We start from the raw sequence: 24,390 nt of genomic DNA, 5'->3' as shown, positions 1-24,390 counted from the left end.
CTCCTAATTCCAGCTACTGCAAGAGGTGAACACAGACAAACACACAAACGCGCGCGCACACAGAAACACGCACACAAACAGAAACAAACACAAACGCACGCGCACACAGAAACAAACACACAAACTGACAATGTGTATTTTATAGGGGGTACTCCATATCGATTTATAAAGTTAAGTTGTTTTTTTGTTGTTCACCTTTGCCCCATATATGCCCCATCTATGTTGGATGAATGCCAAGTATGTGTTCAGATGGCAGTTCCTGTAAAAGCAGGAAGTCTGGACACATACGCAATTTCACATTGTGCTATCTCAGCATTCAGTTTCTCAAGTCTCGAGAATTTATGATTTAATTCAAAGACAAAACATACAGGACACCTACAAGCGCATATTAAACCCCAAAATTAACCACAACATATATATAAGCATATAAGTTTTACATAGGAGTGCTACTGAGCATGGCAATATATATTTAAAACCAGAGACAGAACATGAAACACAGACAGAGCTCAGTGCACATCCAGTGAAATTTATACACAGTACTGTGACGGGGAGGAAAGGGTTAATATCTGATTTGCCATGCATTACTATTGGTGCCCTGTCCCCGCCATTTGTATTCCCCATTTGCAGACCATTCCCTGTTTGCGAGGGTAAAAGACAAGATGCATTGCTTGCCATACCCTCTAACCGACACATGATGGTAGATCTTAAATGTAAGGCAGGAGGTATTTTTTTGTAAGTCCAAGTAGGAATTACTTGGGACATCCAGCTGTGATATGGGTGAATGAGCTTCGGTATTTTTATGACCAAGCCTCAAAGGGCTGTAATTATTTTTATGACGGAGCCTCAAAAGGCTCCCACAGATTTAGAGTCCCCCTGTCTAAAAGAGTGTCAATTATGAAAAGACCCAGAGACCCATAATGTATACAATACTGGCGAACTGATGCACAGCAGATGTCAGGCTAGTGACACCTTTGAGACAGAGACCAGACACAGTTGCCCCAAGTTATGGGTGTAGCCCAGGTATGCTAAGTGGCATGGGCGTCAAACTGACCCATGCGCCCTGCCCACCGGACAGCCCTTTTGACCGGTCTTATGAATTGTGGGTCACTTGGCTATTCGTGGTTTTTTTTGTTCCCACGAGGGGATTGGATCCACATGTTAAAGATAGCTTTGGCCAGTCTATAACTGTGGCTTCCCAATTATTCCCAGGGTGATTCCTGAATTTTAATCCATGATGTAAAGATGCAAGACTTTGTTCCAGTACAGCAGCAACCAGTCCAGGAGTGAAGGGGTTAATAACCACAGGACTTTTAAAACCGAGGCTGCATTTCTTGCGCTTGCAAGCAGAAGACAATTTCTTTTGTTTCAAAGGACAATTTCTTTCATTCCCTGATTCCCGTAAGTGTTGTTTTCAAGTGTATTCTGCAGATGTCGTGTGTTTGTCTATTAAGGAAATAAATCACAATTTATTTTGCAACTTGTTCTGTTCAATCAAGTACCCAGAAATATAAATGTGTTGATAAAAGTTGGTGTCATCGTGACAGGTACAGTGCCTAAATATATATGTATAGATATCTATTTTTTATTTAATAGATATCTATACATATATATTTAGGCACTGTACCGTGTATAAGTTTCACTGGATGTGCACTGAGCGCTGTCTGTGTTTCATGTTCTGTCTCTGGTTTTAAATTCATTCAAAGACAGACTATTGTGACTTTTAGATAAGGAGTTAATGTCAGAATATGGGAAGTAAGTTTTCTGCACGTATACTCGCTCGCTTGCTTAGCTATATAACCCCTGATGTTACCAATAATAAACTAGGAGAGGTTTTTGACAATGAACACTCGTGTTGTCTGACTCAATTACTTTCTCCTCCGAGCGCACGTATTCTTTTCCAGTACAGCACCTTAGGAGTGGAAAAGGCCTCTCGAGAGGGTCTTCCGAGTTGAAGGGGACGGTTCCTACTTATGCTGAAGTAGAGGACAAATTTACACAAATGCACGCGCTCACAGAAACAAACACAAACGCGCACGCACAGAAATACACACAGGAGCTCACACGCTTTTGTGGCCCCAATGACAGTAAAGAGGTAATTTGTCATCTCCCAGTTACAAAGAGAGAGCACGAGAGACAGCGAGTATAAGAGACAGCCTGCGCTCTCTCACCGGCACTGTGCGCACGTATAGAAGACAGTCTGACCCTCGTCCGCTGAACGCATCTGTCTCGTGTGATAAACCATCCGCTCGAACCCACAGCGAGAGCAGCGCCGATCAATCTGAGAGAGACATGATCAGAAGTGGTGTCACTGTCATCCTGCGGGGGGAGGCACAGCTCCCTTCTGTCGGTCACCCTGCGGGAGGAGGGACAGCTCCCTTCTGTCGGTCACCCTGCGAGGGCAGGGACAGACTCATAGCTCCCTTCTGTCTGTCACCCTGCGGGGGGAGGCACAGCTCCCGTCTGTCTGTCAACCTGTGGGAGGCACAGCTCCCTTCTGTCTGTCACCCTGCGGGGGAGGGACAGACTCATAGCTCCCTTCTGTCTTTGTCACTGTGTCAACCTGCAGGGGGAGCGACAGACTCATAGCTCCCTTCTGTCTGTGTCACCCTGCGGGGGGAGGGATAGTCTCATAGCTCCCTTCTGTCTGTGTCACCCTGCGGGAGGAGGGACAGACTCATAACTCCCTTCTGTTACCCTGCGGGGGGAGGGACAGACTCATAGCTCCCTTCTGTCTGTGTCACCCTGCGGGAGGAGGGACAGACTCATAGCTCCCTTCTGTTACCCTGCAGGGGGAGGGACAGACTCATAGCTCCCTTCTGTCTGTCACCCTGCGGGGGGAGGGACAGGCTCATAGCTCCCTTCTGTCTGTCACCCTACGGGGGGAGGGACAGACTCATAGCTCCCTTCTGTCTGTCACCCTCCGAGGGGAGGGACATACTCATAGCTACCTTCTGTCTGTCACCCTGCGGGGGGAGGGACAGACTCATAGCTCCCTTCTGTCTGTCACTGTGTCACCCTGCGGGGGGAGGGACAGACTCATAGATCCCTTCTGTCTGTCACCCTGCCGGGGGAGGGACAGACTCATAGCTCCCTTCTGTGTCACTGTGTCCCCCTGCGGGGGGAGGGACACGCTCATAGCTCCCTTCTGTCTGTCACCCTGCGGGGGAGGGGCATTCTCATGGCTCCCTTCTTTCTGTGTCCTTTGCGGGGGGAGGGACAGTCTCAAAGCTCCCTTCTGTCTGTCACCCTGCAGGGGGAGGGACAGTATCAAAGCTCCCTTCTGTCTGTGTCACCCTGCGGGGGGAGGGACAGACTCGTAGCTCCCTTCTGTCTGTGTCACTGTCACCCTGCTGGGGGGAGGAACAGACTCATAGCTCCCTTCTGTCTGTGTCACTGTCACCCTGCGGGGGGAGGGACAGACTCATAGCTCCCTTCTGTCTGTGTCACCCTGCGGGGGGAGGGACAGGCTCATAGCTCCCTTCTGTCTTTGTCACTGTGTCACCCTGCAGGGGGAGGGACAGGCTCATGGCTCCCTTTTGTCTGTGTCACCCTGCGGGGGGAGGGACAGACTCATAGCTCCCTTCTGTCTGTGTCACTGTGTCACCCTGCGGGGGGAGGGACAGGCTCATAGCTCCCTTCTGTCTGTGTCACTGTGTCACCCTGCGGGGGGGGAGGGACTGGCTCATAGCTCCCTTCTGTCTGTGTCACTGTGTCACCCTGCAGGGGGAGGGACAGGCTCATGGCTCCCTTTTGTCTGTGTCACCCTGCGGGGGGAGGGACAGACTCATAGCTCCCTTCTGACTGTGTCACTGTGTCACCCTGCGGGGGGAGGGACAGACTCATAGCTCCCTTCTGTCTGTGTAACCGTGTCACCCTGCGGGGGGAGGGACAGGCTCATAGCTCCCTTCTGTCTGTGTCACTGTGTCACCTTGCGGGGGGAGGGACAGACTCATAGCTCCCTTCTGTCTGTGTCACTGTGTCACCCTGCGGGGGGAGGGACAGTCTCATAGCTCCCTTCTGTCTGTGTCACCCTGCTGGGGGAGGGACAGTCTCATAGCTCCCTTCTGTCTGTGTCACCCTGCGGGGGGAGGGACAGGCTCATAGCTCCCTTCTGTCTGTGTCACTGTGTCACCCTGCGGGGGCAGGGACAGGCTCATAGCTCCCTTCTGTCTGTGTCACTGTGTCACCCTGCTGGGGGAGGGGACAGGCTCATAGCTCCCTTCTGTCTGTGTCACCCTGCGGGGGGAGGGACAGACTCATAGCTCCCTTCTGTCTGTGTCACTGTGTCACCCTGCAGGGGGAGGGACAGGCTCATAGCTCCCTTCTGTCTGTGTCACTGTGTCACCCTGCGGGGGGGGAGGGACTGGCTCATAGCTCCCTTCTGTCTGTGTCACTGTCACCCTGCGGCGGGAGGGACAGGCTCATAGCTCCCTTCTGTCTGTGTCACCCTGCGGGGGGAGGGACAGGCTCATAGCTCCCTTCTGTCTGTGTCACCCTGCGGGGGGAGGGACAGGCTCATAGCTCCCTTCTGTCTGTGTCACTGTGTCACCCTGCGGGGGGAGGGACAGACTCATAGCTCCCTTCTGTCTGTGTCACTGTGTCACCCTGCGGGGGGAGGGACAGTCTCATAGCTCCCTTCTGTCTGTGTCACCCTGCTGGGGGAGGGACAGTCTCATAGCTCCCTTCTGTCTGTGTCACCCTGCGGGGGGAGGGACAGACTCATAGCTCCCTTCTGTCTGTGTCACTGTGTCACCCTGCGGGGGCAGGGACAGGCTCATAGCTCCCTTCTATCTGTGTCACCCTGTGGGGGGAGGGACAGTCTCATAGCTCCCTTCTGTCTGTGTCACTGTGTCACCCTGCGGGGGGAGGGACAGACTCATAGCTCCCTTCTGTCTGTGTCACTGTGTCACCCTGCGGGGGGAGGGACAGACTCATAGCTCCCTTCTGTCTGTGTCACTGTGTCACCCTGCGGGGGGAGGGGGAGGCTCATAGCTCCCTTCTATCTGTCACCCTGCGGGGGAGGGACAGACTCATAGCTCCCTTCTGTCTGTGTCACTGTCACCCTGCGGGGGGAGGGACAGACTCATAGCTCCCTTCTGTCTGTGTCACTGTCACCCTGCTGGGGGGAGGAACAGACCCATAGCTCCCTTCTGTCTGTGTCACTGTCACCCTGCGGGGGGAGGGACAGACTCATGGCTCCCTTTTGTCTGTGTCACCCTGCGGGGGGAGGGACAGACTCATAGCTCCCTTCTGTCTGTGTCACTGTGTCACCCTGCGGGGGGAGGGACAGGCTCATAGCTCCCTTCTGTCTGTGTCACTGTGTCACCCTGCGGGGTGAGGGACAGGCTCATAGCTCCCTTCTGTCTGTGTCACTGTCACCCTGCGGGGGAGGGACAGACTCATAGCTCCCTTCTGTCTGTGTCACCCTGCGGGGGGAGGGACAGGCTCATAGCTCCCTTCTGTCTGTGTCACTGTGTCACCCTGCAGGGGGAGGGACAGGCTCATGGCTCCCTTTTGTCTGTGTCACCCTGCGGGGGGAGGGACAGACTCATAGCTCCCTTCTGTCTGTGTCACTGTGTCACCTTGCGGGGGGAGGGACAGGCTCACAGCTCCCTTCTGTCTGTCACCCTGCAGGGGGAGGGACAGGCTCATAGCTCCCTTCTGTCTGTGTCACCCTGCGGGGGGAGGGGACAGGCTCATAGCTCCCTTCTGTCTGTGTCACTGTGTCACCCTGCGGGGGGAGGGACAGGCTCATAGCTCCCTTCTGTCTGTGTCACTGTGTCACCCTGCGGGGGCAGGGACAGGCTCATAGCTCCCTTCTGTCTGTGTCACTGTGTCACCCTGCTGGGGGAGGGGACAGGCTCATAGCTCCCTTCTGTCTGTGTCACTGTGTCACCCTGCGGGGGGGAAGGGACTGGCTCATAGCTCCCTTCTGTCTGTGTCACTGTGTCACCCTGCGGCGGGAGGGACAGGCTCATAGCTCCCTTCTGTGTCACCCTGCGGGGGGAGGGGGAGGCTCATAGCTCCCTTCTGTCTGTGTCACTGTGTCACCCTGCGGGGGAGGGACAGTCTCATAGCTCCCTTCTGTCTGTGTTACCTTGCGGGGGGAGGGACAGACTCATAGCTCCCTTCTGTCTGTATCACCTTGCGGGGGGAGGGACAGACTCATAGCTCCCTTCTGTCTGTGTCACCCTGCGGGGGGAGGGACAGACTCATAGCTCCCTTCTGTCTGTGTCACTGTGTCACCCTGCGGGGGGAGGGACAGACTCATGGCTCCCTTTTGTCTGTGTCACCCTGCGGGGGGAGGGACAGACTCATAGCTCCCTTCTGTCTGTGTCACTGTGTCACCCTGCGGGGGGAGGGACAGGCTCATAGCTCCCTTCTGTCTGTGTCACTGTGTCACCCTGCGGGGTGAGGGACAGGCTCATAGCTCCCTTCTGTCTGTGTCACTGTCACCCTGCGGGGGAGGGACAGACTCATAGCTCCCTTCTGTCTGTGTCACCCTGCGGGGGGAGGGACAGGCTCATAGCTCCCTTCTGTCTGTGTCACTGTGTCACCCTGCAGGGGGAGGGACAGGCTCATGGCTCCCTTTTGTCTGTGTCACCCTGCGGGGGGAGGGACAGACTCATAGCTCCCTTCTGTCTGTGTCACTGTGTCACCTTGCGGGGGGAGGGACAGGCTCACAGCTCCCTTCTGTCTGTCACCCTGCAGGGGGAGGGACAGGCTCATAGCTCCCTTCTGTCTGTGTCACCCTGCAGGGGGAGGGACAGGCTCATAGCTCCCTTCTGTCTGTGTCACTGTGTCACCCTGCGGGGGGAGGGACAGGCTCATAGCTCCCTTCTGTCTGTGTCACTGTGTCACCCTGCGGGGGCAGGGACAGGCTCATAGCTCCCTTCTGTCTGTGTCACTGTGTCACCCTGCTGGGGGAGGGGACAGGCTCATAGCTCCCTTCTGTCTGTGTCACCCTGCGGGGGGAGGGACAGACTCATAGCTCCCTTCTGTCTGTGTCACTGTGTCACCCTGCGGGGGGAGGGACAGGCTCATAGCTCCCTTCTGTCTGTGTCACTGTGTCACCCTGCGGGGGGGAAGGGACTGGCTCATAGCTCCCTTCTGTCTGTGTCACTGTGTCACCCTGCGGCGGGAGGGACAGGCTCATAGCTCCCTTCTGTGTCACCCTGCGGGGGGAGGGGGAGGCTCATAGCTCCCTTCTGTCTGTGTCACTGTGTCACCCTGCGGGGGAGGGACAGTCTCATAGCTCCCTTCTGTCTGTATCACCCTGCGGGGGAGGGACAGTCTCATAGCTCCCTTCTGTCTGTGTCACCCTGCGGGGGGAGGGACAGACTCATAGCTCCCTTCTGTCTGTATCACCTTGCGGGGGGAGGGACAGACTCATAGCTCCCTTCTATCTGTGTCACCCTGCGGGGGGAGGGACAGACTCATAGCTCCCTTCTGCCTGTGTCACTGTGTCACCCTGCGGGGGGAGGGACAGACTCATAGCTCCCTTCTGTCTGTGTAACCGTGTCACCCTGCGGGGGGAGGGACAGACTCATAGCTCCCTTCTGTCTGTGTAACTGTGTCACCCTGCGGGGGGAGGGACAGTCTCATAGCTCCCTTCTGTCTGTGTCACTGTGTCACCCTGCGGGGGGAGGGACAGACTCATAGCTCCCTTCTGTCTGTGTCACTGTGTCACCCTGCGGGGGGAGGGACAGACTCATAGCTCCCTTCTGTCTGTGTCACTGTGTCACCCTGCGGGGGGAGGGACAGACTCATAGCTCCCTTCTGTCTGTGTCACTGTGTCACCCTGCGGGGGAGGGACAGACTCATAGCTCCCTTCTGTCTGTGTCACTGTCACCCTGCGGGGGGAGGGACAGACTCATAGCTCCCTTCTGTCTGTGTCACCCTGCGGGGGGAGGGACAGACTCATAGCTCCCTTCTGTCTGTGTCACTGTGTCACCCTGCGGGGGGAGGGACAGGCTCATAGCTCCCTTCTGTCTGTGTCACTGTGTCACCCTGCGGGGGGAGGGACAGACTCATAGCTCCCTTCTGTCTGTGTCACTGTGTCACCCTGCGGGGGGAGGGACAGGCTCATAGCTCCCTTCTGTCTGTGTCACTGTGTCACCCTGCGGGGGGAGGGACAGGCTCATAGCTCCCTTCTGCCTGTGTTCCTTGAGGGGGAATGATGGACATGGCTATAAGATTCCTCTCCTGAGAGAGAACACCGGGAATTGTGGGTAAACACACAGATTTGGCTCTTACCAGGGGGCCCTTTAACATGCCTGTCCCCTCTGTCTCATTTGAGAGTGCGATGGTATCGAGTTTGTTAAACACCACAGACGTCTGGACAAACTTTCCCAGGAACTCTGAAAGAGACCGTCAGAGAGAGAGTGCGAGACTGTCAAGAGAGGGAGTTTAGAGGACAGGGTGGAGAAAGCCCTGAGCAGAGCGAGGGCAGAAAAAAGACAGTCCCGAGTAGAGCTGAAAGGATAGAAGAGACAGTCCCGAGCAGAGAGAGAGTAGAGCTGAAAGGACAGAAGAGTGACAGTACCGAGCAGAGAGAGAGTAGAGCTGAAAGGACAGAAGAGAGACAGTACCGAGCAGAGAGAGTAGAGCTGCAAGGACAGAAGAGAGACAGTCCCGAGCAGAGAGAGAGGAATGTTAGAGCAGAGTGCGCCATGTCCTGACCTGTCACGTGTGTGCGATGAGAGCAGCGGGGACAGGTCACCGTGTCCTGCACCCCGGGCGGGGGGAGCACGGAGCCGCAGTCTGAGCAGAAATCTGACTCTGACGAGAAACATGTGGCGGTGACATCCATCCTGTGACAGAGAGACAGTGACGCTGCGGGTGGGATACAAAAACACTGTAGGGGGGGGACACAGGGACACTGCAGGGGGGACACAGCGACACTGCGCAGGGGGGGGGTCACAGCAACACTGCACAGGGGGGGGCCACAGCGCGGGGGGACGACACAGCGACACTGCACGGGAGGACGACACAGCAACCCTGCGCGGGGGGGGACGACACAGCAACCCTGCGCGGGGGGACGACACAGCGACACTGCGCGGGGGGGGGGACACAGCGACACTGCGCGGGGGGCGACATAGCAACCCTGCGCGGGGGGACGACACAGCGACACTGCGCGGGGGGGGGGGACACAGCGACACTGCGCGGGGGGGACGACACAGCGACACTGCGCGGGGGACGACACTGCGACACTGCGGGGGGGGGGGAGACGGGCACTGCAGAACAGAACACAGGGGCACTGCAAGAGGGGGGGGGGGGGGGAGAAGACACTATGTCCCTGTGTTATTATTGTGTCACTGTGTCGCTGTGTGCTATCTGCTGCAATCAGTGTGTGTATTGCAGGTCTCACACTGTGTGTTATTATTGTCTGTGTGATGTATGTTACCTGCTGCAGTCATTGTGTGTGTATTGCAGGTCTCACAGTGTGTATGAGTTTGTTTTGCAGGTCTCAGTGTGTGTGTGTGTGTGTGTGTGTGTGTGTGTGTGTGTGTTACCTGGTGAGGGGGGTTGAGTGTGTGTGTGTTACCTGCTGCAATCAGTGTGTGTATGTATTGCAGGCCTCACACTGTTACACAATCTCTCCCCCACGTGTTTCACAGGAAGAGCTATAGAGTCACAGACTGAGGACAGAGCGGCCTCCCCTGACTGTGCTGCAGTGACATTGTCACAGCGCCCCCTGCGCACAGGAGGTCACATTCAGCCTGTGATAAGGTGGGATCAATAGTACCTGTCATATACTCACATACTCTGAGTATTATATACTGTGTAACAGGTCCCCCCCACCCTCTGGGAGATTACACGGTGTCATGTGCTGGTTACCCAGGAAAGGGGCGGCCAACTCCAGTCCTCAAGGGCCACCAACAGGTCAGGTTTTCAGGATATCCCTGCTTCACACAGGTGGCTCAATATAGCTCAGTCAATTGAGACACCTGTGCTGAAGCAGAGACTGATTGAGCCACATGTGCTGAAGCAGGGTCTGATTGAACCACCTGTGCTGAAGCAAGGACGGATTGAGCCATCTGTGCTGAAGCTGGGATATCCTGAAAACCTGACCTGTTGGGGGGGCTTGAGGACTGGAGTTGAGCCCCTTGCCTTAATGCAGGGGAGCGCAATCTCTTTTCCCTGCGCCCCCCCCTCCCGCCGGCTGTTCCCCCTCTCTGCGCCCCCCCCCCCCCCCCGTCCCCTCCCCCGCCTCTTACCTTGCCTCTGGCGTCATGACGTCGCGTTGCCATGGCGACACGTGTACAGAAGCAAGGTAAGTGAGGTTTACAGAGCCCGTCGGGAAGTGCGCGAGGCCTCTGTAAACCCCGCGCCCCCCGCAGCGAATCTCGCGCCCCCAGTTTGCGCAACGCTGCCTTAATGCACCAAAGGGATCCACCCCGTCTCTTACACCCCAAGCGGCAGTAAAGATTAATGTTAAATAAGGTGTTTTACATCCCTCTACCTGCGATACCTCCAGAATATGCACAGCGGTGTGAAAAAGAAAGCGCACCCTCTGAGTTCCATGGTGTTACATATCAGGGATAATAACAATCATCTGTTCCTTAGCAGGCCTAAAAATTAGGTAAATACAACCTCAGATGAACAACAACGCATTACATATTACACCGTGTCATGATTTATTTAACAAAAATAAAGCCAAAATGGAGAAACTGTGTGTGAAAAACTAAGTACACCCTTACTGCTTCCATAGGAATTAGGCTGAGTCCATAGTGACTGCAGCCATGCGGAGGCGCGCTGAGGCTGAGGGAAAGCGGATAAGCGCTGACCATGGACTCAGCCTTAAGATGCTAAGTAGCAGACAGGTGCTGCTAATGAAATGCCCTTGATTAATTGATCATCAGCAAGTGTGACCACCTCTATAAAAGCCGAAGTTTTAGCAGTTTGCTGGTCTGGAGCATTCAGGTGTGTGTTAACACAATGCCAAGGAGGAAAGACATCAGCAATGATCTTAGAGAAGCAATTGTTGCTGCCCATCCATCTGGGAAGGGTTATACGGCCATTTCCAAACAATTTAAAGTCCATTATTCTACAGTGAGAAAGATTATTCAAAAGTGGAAAACATTCAATACAATTGCCAATCTTCCCAGGAGTGGACGCCCCAGCAAATTCACCCCAAGGTCAGACCATGCAATGCTTAGAGAAATTGCAAAATACCCAAGAGTTACATCTCAGACTCTACAGGCCTCAGTTAACATGTTAAATGTTAAAGTTCATGACAGTACAATTAGAAAAAGACTGAACAAGTATGGTTTGTTTGGAAGGGTTGCCAGGAGAAAGCCTCATCTCTCTAAAAAGAACATGGCAGCACGGCTTAGGTTTACAAAGTTGCATTTGAACAAAACTACAAGACTTCTGGAACAATGTCCTTTGGACAGACGAGACCAAAGTGGAGATGTTTGGCCATAATGCACAGCGCCACGTTTGGCGAAAACCAAACACAGCATATCAGCACAAACACCTCGTACCAACTGTCAAGCACGGTGGTGGAGGGGTGATGATTTGGGCTTGTTTTGCAGCCACAGGACCTGGGAACCTTGCAGTCATTGAGTCGACCATGAACTGCTCTGTATACCAAAGTATTCTAGAGTCAAATGTGAGGCCATCTGTCCGACAGCTAAAGCTTGGCCGAAATTGGGTCATGCAACAGGACAATGATCCCAAGCACACCAGCAAATCTACAACAGAATGGCTGAAAAAGAAAAGAATCAAGGCGTTGCAATGGCCCAGTCAAAGACCAGACCTCAACCCGATTGAAATGCTGTGGCTGGGCCTTAAGAGAGCTGTGCATAAACAAATGCCCACAAACCTCAATGAACTGAAGCAACGTTGTAAAGAAGAGTGGGCCAAAATTCCTCCACAACGATGTGAGAGACTGATAAAGTCATACAGAAAACGATTACTTCAAGTTATTGCTGCTAAAGGTGGTTCTACAAGTTATTGCTGCTAAAGGGCTATTGAATCATAAGGTGTACTTAGTTTTTCACACATGGCTTCTCCATTTTGGCTTTATTTTAATTAAATAAATCATGACACAGTGTAATATGTCATGTGTTGTTGTTCATCTGATGTTGTATTTACCTAACTTTAAGACCTGCTAAGGAACAGATGATTGTTATTATGTCCTGATATGTAAAACCATAGAATTCAAAGAGGGCGTACTTTCTTTTTCACACCACTGTACATGTAAGTGTAGCAGGGTCACCCCTGACTACTAATCTGCCCTTCTCCTGGCAGTAAGCCCTGGTACAACAGGCCTGCCAGTAGTCATCATGGGGTTTTGTAACACGTAGCTCACCACAAACGAGGCGCCACCGCGGGGCTGAGGTAGGGATTGGTATAGAATGCCGACAACAACCGCGAGGGCGCGTCTAGAGTGTAGGATGGTCTTGCAGGCCGGGTCAGGGTTATAGAAGACAGCACAAACGTGGTTTAGGAATTGTGAGTAGCGGATCGTTGGGGTTCGTAGCCGGGGTCAGTGCGGGAGAGAGCAGCGTCGTCGTAGAGCCAATGCCAGGGTCAGTGCAGGAGAGAGCAGCGTCGTCGTAGAGCCAATGCCAGGGTCAGTGCAGGAGAGAGCAGCGTCGTCGTAGAGCCAATGCCAGGGTCAGTGCAGGAGAGAGCAGTGTCGTCGTAGAGCCAATGCCAGGGTCAGTGCAGGAGAGAGCAGCGTCGTCGTAGAGCCAAGGCCAGGGTAAGTGCAGGAGAGAGCAGTGTCGTCGTAGAGCCAATGCCAGGGTCAGTGCAGGAGAGAGCAGCGTCGTCGTAGAGCCAATGCCAGGGTAAGTGCAGGAGAGAGCAGTGTCGTCGTAGAGCCAATGCCAGGGTAAGTGCAGGAGAGAGCAGCGTCGTCGTAGAGCCAATGCCAGGGTAAGTGCAGGAGAGAGCAGTGTCGTCGTAATCCAAAGCCGGGGTCAGTGCAGGAGAGAGCAGCGTCGTCGTAGAGCCAATGCCAGGGTCAGTGCAGGAGAGTATCACAAGGTACAAGGCAGGGTCAGGCAGCAAGGTAAAGGCAGACAGGCTAGGAGTGATGAGGTTCAGCGTCACAAACAGAAGTTATGCTCGGCCGGGAATGAGAGTTCAGACAAGGTATTTAAAAGGACCTCCCACCAATGGGAGGCATCCAGGAAGCAGGACCGCCCTCTTTGATAGGCTGCTGGATCGCGCAGGTGCGTCCTATTACACAGCCGATACAGACCGAGATGGAGCTTCCAAAGAGTGCGCATCACGCAGGCGACCCAGTCGTGCGCCGCTAGTACACGCCATGCTACCCGCGTCAGTACGGGGCGGAGACTGGAGGCGGGGCCCGCGGAGACAGAGGAGGAACGCGGGGTACTGTTGCACCGTGTAGCTCTGATGTCAGGGTGGGGGCGAGAACGAGAGGCAGGAACTGCAGACCGCCGGGGAGACCGCGCACCGCGCATGCGTTGCGCGTTAGTGCCGGAGGCAAGAGAGTGCACCCTGGACCCAGGAATGCCAGAGACCGACGGAACCCGCGCGCCACGCATGAGCACCACCACTTGGCTGCCCCTCCTGAGTGCCACAGGAACCAGGCGAGCGGGTAAGGGTTAAGGGGACAGAACCGCCAGAATGGCGAATCCTTACAGGTTTTCCCCTTCACCTTTGGTACTGCACTTGAGTGACAGCAGGGGGTGGCACATCCTGTTGTAGCTGGGACAACGGGGTGCCCGCCTTCTGGCTGTACTTAAGGGCAGGACCGCCCAAAAGTTATTTTTGTTGTTCCTTCTTTCTGAGGAAGGCAGGTCGCAAGACTGGGAGCCTGAGATTGGGGCCTACCCATGTGCTCTTCCCTGCGGGGAGGATTGAGTGTGAACCAATACCTCTGCCTCCGCTAGGGAGTTGGGGAAGAGCTAGGACGGCTGCGGGTGCCCGTGGCCTGTAGTGGTGGTCCAGGTACCATCTCCAGTGAGAGCTGATCTAAAGAGACTGTATCCGGCAGAAGACTGCTGAGTAGCTGTTGTGTTACTGCAAAGTGTGTAGTAATAAACCGCTCCTGTTTGCAATATACCTCCGGCCTGGTGTGTGATCTAACTTGGGGGAGAGGTACAAGTTCTACCATGGGAGATGATCTCCATACATCCCTGGAGCCTACGGCAGATGGAGGCGCTGCACTGCTAAGTATTACGTGGGGTACGGACCCCAGAAGCCTGTTCCTGTGTCCCAAAGTCACCGCGAGCGACTCAGCCCTCTTGTTACCAGCAGGTATGCACCACACACACCCCGTAATGGCCTAATGGCCCCTATCTGCAATTAGGGGGGGAGGGGGAGGGAAACGGTGTTACATAATATTATTCCTCCACTGTGTTCATATGTATGTGCAGTATGTATATAGTTACATAGTTACATAGTTACATAGTTACATAGTAGATGTGGTTGAAAAAAGACATACATCCTTCAAGTTCAACCTATGCTAAATTTAGACGACAGATACTGTATCCTATATCTATACTTACTTATTGATCCAGAGGAAGGCAAACAAAAAAACCCCAGAGTCACATCATCTAATGATATCTCATAAGGGGAAAATAAATTCCTTCCTGACCCAAGAATTGGCAATCGGATTAATCCCTGGATCAACATCCTTCTCATGTATACTTATTTGGTATATCCCTGTATACCTTTCCTATCTAAAAAAAAATGTCCAACCTTTTTTTAAACCATTCTATTGTATCTGCCATCACAGTCTCCATGGGTAATGAATCCCACACTGTAACTGCCCTTTGTAATGTTTGCGCTGTCCACGAGCAAGACAGGACCCCGGGACTGAGGTGGGGAAGTATGTAACCCACAGCAGCGGGGGCGCGCCTGGCAGGCGGATTGTCAAGGTAGCCGGGTCGGGGTTGGCGAGAGTGGGTTAGTCCTGATACTTGCCAAGGTCTTGGGATGGAGATATCAGAATGGTCAAAGTCCGTATAGCCGTGGTCTGGGGTTAGAGGTCAGAATGGTAGAAGTCCGTATAGCCGTGGTCTGGGTTGGAGAGGTCAGAATGGTAGAAGTCCGTATAGCCGGGGTCTGGGGTTAGAGGTCAGAATGGTAGAAGTCCGTATAGCCGTGGTCTGGGGTTAGAGGTCAGAATGGTAGAAGTCTGTATAGCCGTGGTCTGGGTTGGAGAGGTCAGAATGGTAGAAGTCCGTATAGCCGTGGTCTGGGTTGGAGAGGTCAGAATGGTAGAAGTCCGTATAGCCGTGGTCTGGGGTTAGAGGTCAGAATGGTAGAAGTCCATATAGCCGTGGTCTGGGGTTAGAGGTCAGAATGGTAGAAGTCCATTTTGCCGTGGTCTGGGGTTAGAGGTCAGAATGGTAGAAGTCCGTTTAGCCGTGGTCTTGGTTGGAGAGGTCAGAATGGTAGAAGTCCATTTAGCTGTGGTCTGGGTTGGAGAGGTCTGCAGAGTAGAAGGTAGCCGGGGTCAAAATCCAGAGGGGTTTACAAAGTCAAGCCGGGTCGGTACACGAAGAATCAAACTGCAGGGAAAAACACAGCACAAGGAGCAAGGCACAACAGGCGCAGGAGCACAAGGATACAGCTAGTTACGCTCAGCAAAGCAGGAAGGGAACTGCAAGATCTTTATAGCAAACAGGAACCAGTAACAAGGGAGGCGGAGCGGAGGCGCGGCCTCCGCGGAGGCGAGGATTGGCTGCAGGAGACAAGTGGGCTGGAAGTACTTGCCCCACAGCTGGGGAGCGGTGCACGCCGTCACGTGTACACGTGCCAGAGAAGCCCGGCGCGTCCGAGGGGGCAGAGCGAAGCTCCGTTGCACTCTGCAAGAGCTGCGCGTGCGCTCTGTAAGCAGAGCGGGGGTGCGCACCTGCGCTGGTGCCAGAGAGGAGGTCTACGAGATGACAGGTAAGGCGGTAACACGTCGCAAAGGACGTGTTCCCTGATTCCTTACACCCTTACTGTAAAGAACCCTTTCCTTTGTTGCTGGTGAAATCTCCTTTCCTCCAACCTTAAGGGATGCCCCCGAGTCCTTTGTACTGAGGAGAGGCTAGCTAAATTAGAGTTATTTACATTGGAAAAGAGGTGTCTAGGGGCGTGACCAGGAGGCTGAGCGTGCTAGTCGCAGCTTGCTCTGCTCCTCAAGAAACTTCCATTCAAACCCAATTAACCCCGAAGATCGGGGGGCAAAACACCCCAAAAAAAACACTTATCAAAGACTGGCACACGCAAGAACAGCTTTGGGCTCCCCCCCAGTGTGACTGGACCTGGCTCCGCAGCTGCCGAATCGATCGCGGGTCCCCCCTCCAAGGTGAATCCAAGATGGCCACCGGGACCGGGAGGCTGCATTAGAATCAGCCGTTACCCGATTCACAGAAGGAGGTAAGGGGAGTCCCCGTGCTCTGCCGAAGCTAGGCGGTGGTGTGCTGCAGCAGACGGGTGGTCACCGCCCGCCCCCCTCATATAACCATCTCCCCCATATACTTATCCCCACGCGCCAGAGCCCGTGCCCTGCCGGAGCGGCAAGATGGCGCCGGCCAAAGTGTGAAGCGCTGACAGCCGCCAATCGAAGGCGCGGCAGAGCCGGAGCGGGTGCCTTCCTTTGTGGCCCCAGGGCCCTGTGAGCCCCGTGGGAGGAGGGGGGACGATCCACCCAGAGGGGGAAAGACTCACCACTCGGTGCGGCCCTGTTTGACTGGGAGCCGGTGGCCATCTTGGTTCACCCATCCGGCACATCTACACTGCTGGGGAGTAGCCGGCGACCATCTTGGTCCACCCAACCAACACAGACACTGCTGAGAGGTGGCTGGCAGCCTTCTTGCTATTCCCAACCAACACAAACTGCATCAAAGTAAATACAAGACAAAGTGATACTGAAATATAGAGCTGGAAGAAAGTGTTAATAAAAATTCACTCACTCTCCCTCCCCTACAATTCATCCTCATTGTGAGTCCCAACTCCTGCCCAGATGAGAAGGGGGAGACCAAGGTCACATGGATCAAAGGCTCAATTAAAAGCAATTATGGAACTGTTACCAATGTGTGTGTGTGATCAGGTCTCCATAGGAATGAGGGGGCTTATTCCAACTTAACTATTCCTTTTTTTTTTACATCACCTAAATATACGCAGCTCTATTCAAAGTCAAAAACTTACCAAGTAAAAACAACAAACATGCCATCCACTAAACAAAAAAAAACCGGTGGCCAGGCGTGAGGTATTTTCTTCAAAAAACAAAATACCAAAGATCAAGAAGCGTCTACCGCAGGCGGAGACGCAGATTCAGATCTAGACTCTGGAGAAGAGACGGACGCTCCACTTACCCGTAAAGAAATGATGGTGTTTGTACAAGAACTAAAAAGCTCTTTCCACTCTGAGATGCAGAGCTTCCGCCGCAGCATCAGAGAGGAGATTGCGTCCATATGAGACCGTATTGTGGACTTGGAGGAGAAGGTGGATAACACCGCCCTTGCACAAGAGACCCAAGCACAAGATATCGAGGAATTAAAAACTCAAGTCAAAACGATTTTCGATAAACTGGAAGATACGGAGAACCGGTCAAGACGCAATAACCTGCGGATCAGAGGTATCCCGGAAGAAGTGGACAACGCCCAATTGGACGCATATCTCACTCGGCTTTTCATGTCCCTGTTACCCGAAACATCGGATGAAAAACTTCAGATAGACAGAGCACATAGGCTTCCTAGACCGAAAGGCCTAGACCCAGCAAAGCCACGAGACGTGATCACACGCCTATACTATTTCCGTATTAAAGAGGAAATATTGAGAGCTTCTAGAACCACCCCAAAGATCGAGCAGGATAACGTTCCACTCCTCATCTTCCCGGACTAGGCTCAAACCACGCTAAACATTGTGAAACTGTTCTCCCAAGTTACCCACAAGTTCGAGTCATTCAAAGTTTGATAATCAGTTTGAACTCACCCGAACACTTAAAAGGGACTGATATACAATGATTGTTTGGAACTGTTTTCTAGATAAAAGTGTATGTGTAATATAAGTCTATATGTTGTCTATAATAGAATTGGTCCCCCAAAGTTCAGCTACCAATTCTTTATTACAGGCTAAAATATTAAAGGTTACGTTTTAGGTAACTTTCTCCATGTTATTTACCCCTCTCCCCCTGTAGACTACGAATGCAGAGCCTGCCAAACTATAGCTGCCAGTAAACCCTACTTAATGCTTCTAAAATTGAGAAAGGATATGTTGATGTAAACAGTTATAACGTTCAATGCCCCCCATTCTTGCTTTTATTCCCGTGATGTGTAAGATCACACACATAACCCACCCCGTACTCTTTGGGGTGATTTTGTTTTCCCTTTTCGAAAGTTTAGCTCCCAAACAAAGGAGCACTGCGACTTCGAGCCGCTGGGCCACTGCTCGCCCCCCTCATGTTCATTTAACCTGTGAGTGTGAGAGACTCGCACCACGGGTTCCACTATGGCTGGTCCCCCCAAACAATGTTTGGAAGCCGGGGTCCTCGGTTTACCCCTCCCCTTCCTCTCTACCCCTCCCCTGCTCCAAGTTCTGCAAGCATTTCTCACTACCATGTAATAATATGTATATCTCTCGTTGTAGAAACCCCGTCTTCCCATAAGAGAAGGCACAAAAGCAGCAACACTCAGATATAGCAAAAAGACATGTATTAGCAGTGACAAAACAGCACACTATAAACCCATATATCTCTCGTTGTATATGTTCTCATACCAGATCGTTTCCGAAGACGGATGTACCGACTCTTCAACTATATGTAAGTTTTCACTCTGTTCATTTGTATTATAAATCCTCGTACCACCACCATGCCGTTTAATATAATATCCCAAAACACCAAGGGCTTAAACACCCCCCGAAAGAGACGTATTGCTCTTTCGGAAGCCAAAAGACTGGCAGGAGATATAATCTTGCTACAAGAAACTCACTTGAAAAAGGAGGATCAGTCACTGCTGTTCAGCAATGACTACCCCCTAGTCTACCACTCATCAGCTCCCGCGGAAAAAAATGGCGTTGCGACACTTTTCCATAAAAACTTAAACTTCAAAGTAGATAAAATTAAAAGTGATCTCGCTGGGAGAATTCTAATTATTACAGGGTCGCTGGACTCCACTGATATAACTGTAACGGGTATTCCCCCTCCCAATCGCAGATTATAGTGTGGGTGCGGAGAACATACGGTGTTACCAGGGTGTGGTGCTTTACCTGTTGGCTCACAGGAGGGCTGAGCTTCCGCCACGGGGAACCTGGGGCAATTATGATACTATGAGTAACCACTTACTCGGTGCAGCGCCTCCACCTGCGATGGTTCCTAGCAGAGCAGGAATTGTTCCTCGCAGGACATCATACAATAACCATATACACGATATGTGAGATAACCAAATACCTTTTACTTGTGAACAGCATACACCACATATATTATCACACTGAATGTAACAGGTGTCCCTCCCCAGAGGCAACACTGATTACAGTGTCACCCAGAACCTTTCCCAACACAGGATGATCCCACCCAGTGTCTCGCACTCTTGGAGAGAATGTGGGTGACTGCGCAGTCACTATTAAACTAAGGGCCCGTTGGTGCACTTGTGGATCTGATAGTACCTGCCCCAGCACTCCCGTGCTCGGATCTCCAACTGGCTTCACAAAGGATCCGGCGACCGAAGAACACCGGAACCACCTCCGGGGCGGTCCCACCCGGAGGACTGCTACAGCCGCAACAAAGAACTGCTCCCACTCGCTGCACGGTGGCGCAGCGTCCGCTGTGTCCCTATATGGTTCCTTCTGAACTACAGTGACACGCGCTGTACTATAGGCCGTCCCTACAGCACAGCAACCTGTAATGGCTTTGGGGAAAACTCCTAGGGCCTACGGGGTATCCTATCTTATGCAGGTGTCCCTGACCCCCTGCACCCGCACTACCTCCTCCCGTACTACCCAAGTCCCCTCTGCCTCACTATTAACTAACTGGTCCCAGCACCTGCAGCAAATAAGCTGTGGCCCACTGGATGCGTGCAGCCAACGTGCTGCGCAACACTGTGCCTGCCTGTCAGACCTCATGGCACTGACAGCCGTGACCCTGACAAGACAGCACTCTACACTAAGGGCAGCGTCCCTATCTTGGGCCGTCCCTTATCAATTACCCCACTAGCCTCTGGATGAGTTGGGGGCCTACCTGGGATGTGAGGGCCTTACTTGGTGCAGGAGCTGCACTCGCTCCCTACACCCTTCCTTCCCTCACAGCTCCCCAGCTCCAACTGACTAATGTGCTGTTAGCTGACTAACGTGCAGCTCAATCCTGCAGCCCTATTGGCTCCTATAAGGCACCTGGTGCCTGTCTCGCTATGCCCCATGGGAGTTGTAGTCCCATAGAGCCTATCTTGGCATTGGGGCCGCGTGCGCACTTGCCCTGCGCATGCGCGAGTCTTTAGGGGCCGCCTCAACCTTTCCCTGCCTACTCTCACGCTCGCGCGACTTCCTAAGGCCTGCCATAACTGACTAACTAGCCCTGCGCACTCTGTCGGGCCGCCGGAGGCTTACTGCGCATGCGCGAACTGGCGCAACATGGCGGCACCCTCACAGTCCTGCTCCGGGAGCACCGGGACTTCGGCAACGCGATCGCGGCCCTAACAACGGCCCGCTCGCGTCCCCGGCAACCCCCGAGCAGGAGCCTGGCCGCCCTCACCCCTGCGATACGCTGGCGGGGCCGCCATTGGACTCGGCGGCACCCGCGATCGCCAGAAAGGTGAGGGGGGTGCTGACAGGCTGGGGGGACCTGGCTACATAACAATAGTCAGCACTTATGCCCCTAACGAAAATCAAGAATCCTTTTTCCAGGAACTAACAAATTTAATTCTCTCTGTCCAGAAAGGCCTTTTAATTTTAGCAGGAGATCTAAACGCAATTATGGACCCAAATCTAGATAAATCCCCCAGTCCCCCCCCCCCCCCCCCCCCACCGCCACAAAAAATAGTTCCCTCTACCCGGGGACTTGTATCTATGACCAAGGATCTATTGTTTGTAGACTCCTGGAGATTAGTTAATAGCAATGTAAAGGATTTCTCCTTTTTCTCTCACCCCCATAATAGCTATTCTCGAATTGACTATATCCTAATAGACCAACAAATTAGCGATAATATTTCCTCAGCAGTAATTGCCCCCTCTGCTTGGTCAGACCACTCTACGCTTATAACCAGACTAGTAGGCCTCACTCCCAAAAATATTACAAGGTTGTGGTCCTTGAATGAATCCCTACTACTGAACCTATAAAATTTCCAACTAATAGAAAAAGAAGTGGCCCAATACTTTGAATTAAACAATACCCCAGAGGTTTCCTCTTTTACCCTTTGGGAGGCCCACAAATCAGTGATAAGAGGCAGGAAAAAAAAGAAAAAACAAAACAAATTGAAACACTAACACAAAAACTATCAGAATTAGAATTTATTCATAAGTCAAACCCATCTCGAAAAAACTACAGGCAGATAATCACAGTCAGGGGCGAACTAAACCTCTTGTTAGTGTCAAACGCAGAAAGAGCTATAAGATGGACCCAACTGAAATACTACGAAAAAAGTAATAAAGCTGATAGAATGCAAATTAAAGCAAAAACAAGCTAAAGCTAAAATTCACAACATCCACACTAAAAATGGCTCAGTATCCCACAATCCCAAAATTATAAGCGACACATTTAAAGACTACTATACATCCCTATACAACCTACCAGGCCCAGTGGGAGACTCGGCTAAAAACAAATGAGCAATAAAGATTTGAAATTACCTAGCAGAATGCCGACTCCCCACCCTAGATCCGAACGATATCATAAACCTCGAAAAAACTATAGAGCCCCTGGAAATTATGGACGCCATAAAATCCCTGAAAATTAGGAAGAGCCCCTGGTCCGGATGGATTTTCTAATCTTTATTACAAGAAATATTCCACAACGCTCCTCCCATTTCTAACCAAAGTATTTAATGAGATGCTACTAGGCCTTCCCCCTCCTAGGGATATGCTCCGCGCTACCATAGTGGTAATCCCAAAAGAGGGGAAAGATCCTCTGCTGTGCTCTAGCTACAGACCTATCTCATTGTTAAATACTGATCTAAAACTATACGCAAAGATCTTAGCCAACAGATTAAATAATATCCTCCCTAAACTGGTTCATCCGGACCAGGTGGGGTTTGTTCTGGGCAGACAAGCCCTTGACAACACTAGGACAGTGGATCTAATACACGTAGCACAAAACACAAAGTGCCCATCTCTATTACTCTCTTTAGACGCAGAAAAAGCGTTCGATCGATTAGACTGGCAGTTTATGTCAGCTACGCTTTCGCAGATGGGATTCACAACCAAAATACTAAATAGCATAAACACACTATACTCCACACCAACGGCCATGGTGAGGACGAACAACTCCTTATCTGATCCCTTTTCAATATCAAATGGAACTAGATAGGGTTGTCCGCTCTCACCTCTGTTCTTTGCCTTAGCCATAGAACCATTAGCATGCCGGATAAGGATGAACCGCAATATTGCGGGTATTCCTGTTGGTCAGGAAGAATTCAAAATAGCTCTTTTTGCGGATGATATACTATTGACGCTCTCAAAACCTCTTACATCCCTCCCTAACCATTTTCATGACCTGTCAGAGTTTGGCTCCCTCTCAGGTTATAAAATTAATCATTCCAAATCCATGGCCCTTAGCTTAAATCTCCCTAAAGAACTAAATTTCGACTTTAAATGGAATTCGAACCATATTAAATATCTAGGGGTCCAATTAACAAAAGATTACTCGACTTTATACAACGCAAATTTTAAACCCTTTTTCGTCCAGATAGCTAAGGATTTAACCACTTGGAATCCATATATAATATCCTGGTTTGGGAGAATAACCACCATTAAAATGAATATTCTACCCAGACTCCTCTATCTCTTCCAAACTCTTCCGGTTAAAATCTGTCAGAAAGACCTAAACAATGTACAGAAGAAAATTTTGAAGTTTGTCTGGCAAAATAGGCGACCCAGAGTTCGTAGAGATATTCTTTATAAATCCAAATCAGAAGGAGGCTTAGCTCTCCCGAACTTACAAAACTACTATAGAGCCGCACAGTTGGGGCAACTCATTAGCTGGCATTCAAACCCAACCGAGAGGAGGTGGGTCGAGATAGAGGACCTGATTTGTTCCCCATGTAAAATAAAAAATCTCCTCTGGCTCAACAAAAAGTCTAGACCACTTGAGACCTACAAGAACCCGGTGATATCCTTTGCCTGTGCAGCCCCCTGTAAACAGCACAGGCTATACCTATCTTCCTTCTACTGTGGTAAGTCCTGTTAAGATTAGGCACCAGTAATCATCATGGGTTTCCCCCCTTTCATAGCCCTATCCTGATTGGTAGACGCAGGCCTGGACTCTGCTGCAGGCGTGAGCAAGAGGGGAGGTTCTGCTGACATCACGAGAGGCGGGGCTAGCTCTATATTTAGCAGCCCACTCCTGAGTAGTTGTTGAGTTCTAGTTATGCCAGGAGTAGGCAAGTCCGTTAGTATGCCGGGAGTACAAGAATCCTGCGGATCGGTCCGAGGAGTTGGAGGAGACCGCGGTCTCCCCTGCGCAGAGTGCAGGAGCAGAGAGAGAGAGGAGAGGAGAGATCAGCTTCCTATAGTAGAGCTGATAGCATTATAGTCTTGGTGGACCAATGCCCTCACCCCACTGCCAGGGGTGATGGGAAGAATTCAAGACCCACCGCAAGGATAACCTCGGGGGTGGGCCGCGGGGTATTGAAGCCCTAGCCCAGACCATCCTGCCGGAGGAGTGACTTGGAGGGAAGGAGAGGAGGAATTATATGGGTGGAAGGCGAGTGGCGTATAACCCGTCCTGGCTATTGTTGTTGCGGCTGTTGGAAGCCACTATCGTTGGGATATTGCTGCTCTGTCAATAAAAGAGACTATTCGTTATTATCAAAGACTGTGTGTGACTTGGAAAGTACTACCCTGGGACCCAAGGTGTTCTTCTATACCGGTCCTGTCCCATATTCCTGGGAGTATAGAAGATGGAGGCGCTGCACCACTAAGAGATCATGGAGGCTACCACCCCAGAAGCCCGGTCCTGGCTCCCCCACAACACCGCGGGAAGCTCAGGCCCTCCTGTTCCTCACAGGTACGCACCACACCACATGTAATCTGCCCCCATGCACCCTAGACACCACCTTAGAGTCTGGGGGAGGAGGGGAAGCAGGGTTACACCTGTAATCTCTGGGACTCCCTCAAAACCAAGTTCCAACTAACCGATTCTCCTTCCCTTATGCAACCACTATTCTCGGACCCCTCCCTTCCTTTTTACTCAGGAAACCCGCACTCCCATACCTGGATTCAAAAAGGACTCACAAGAGTCAAGGATATCCTCACCCAAGGGAAAGT

At 52.2% G+C, this 24,390-nt stretch overlaps 1 protein-coding gene across 3 annotated transcripts in view; it reads right to left on the bottom strand.

Moving 5' to 3' along the window:
* Positions 1-9,626, bottom strand: part of POLR1H (RNA polymerase I subunit H) — a 10,008-nt gene extending 382 nt beyond the window's left edge. The window contains exons 1-4 of one of the 3 annotated variants that reach the window (XM_075599263.1): positions 9,586-9,626; positions 8,683-8,813; positions 8,257-8,360; positions 2,169-2,278 (exon numbers count right to left, since the gene is read on the bottom strand). In XM_075599263.1, coding sequence (XP_075455378.1) covers positions 2,169-2,278; positions 8,257-8,360; positions 8,683-8,812 — 344 coding nt within the window. In that variant the 5' untranslated portion in view covers position 8,813; positions 9,586-9,626. Of the gene's footprint in view, positions 1-2,168; positions 2,279-8,256; positions 8,361-8,682; positions 8,817-9,339; positions 9,359-9,547 lie in introns of those variants that run through there. The other 2 variants (XM_075599262.1, XM_075599261.1) reach the window with 2 other exon arrangements.
* Between the last annotated feature and the right edge of the window lie 14,764 nt (positions 9,627-24,390).

Source organism: Ascaphus truei, chromosome 5 (genome assembly GCF_040206685.1).
Source record: "Ascaphus truei isolate aAscTru1 chromosome 5, aAscTru1.hap1, whole genome shotgun sequence".
Taxonomy (NCBI): domain Eukaryota; kingdom Metazoa; phylum Chordata; class Amphibia; order Anura; family Ascaphidae; genus Ascaphus; species Ascaphus truei.
The sequence above is the reverse complement of the archived record's forward strand: the minus strand, read 5'-3'. Positions and strand labels throughout refer to the sequence as shown.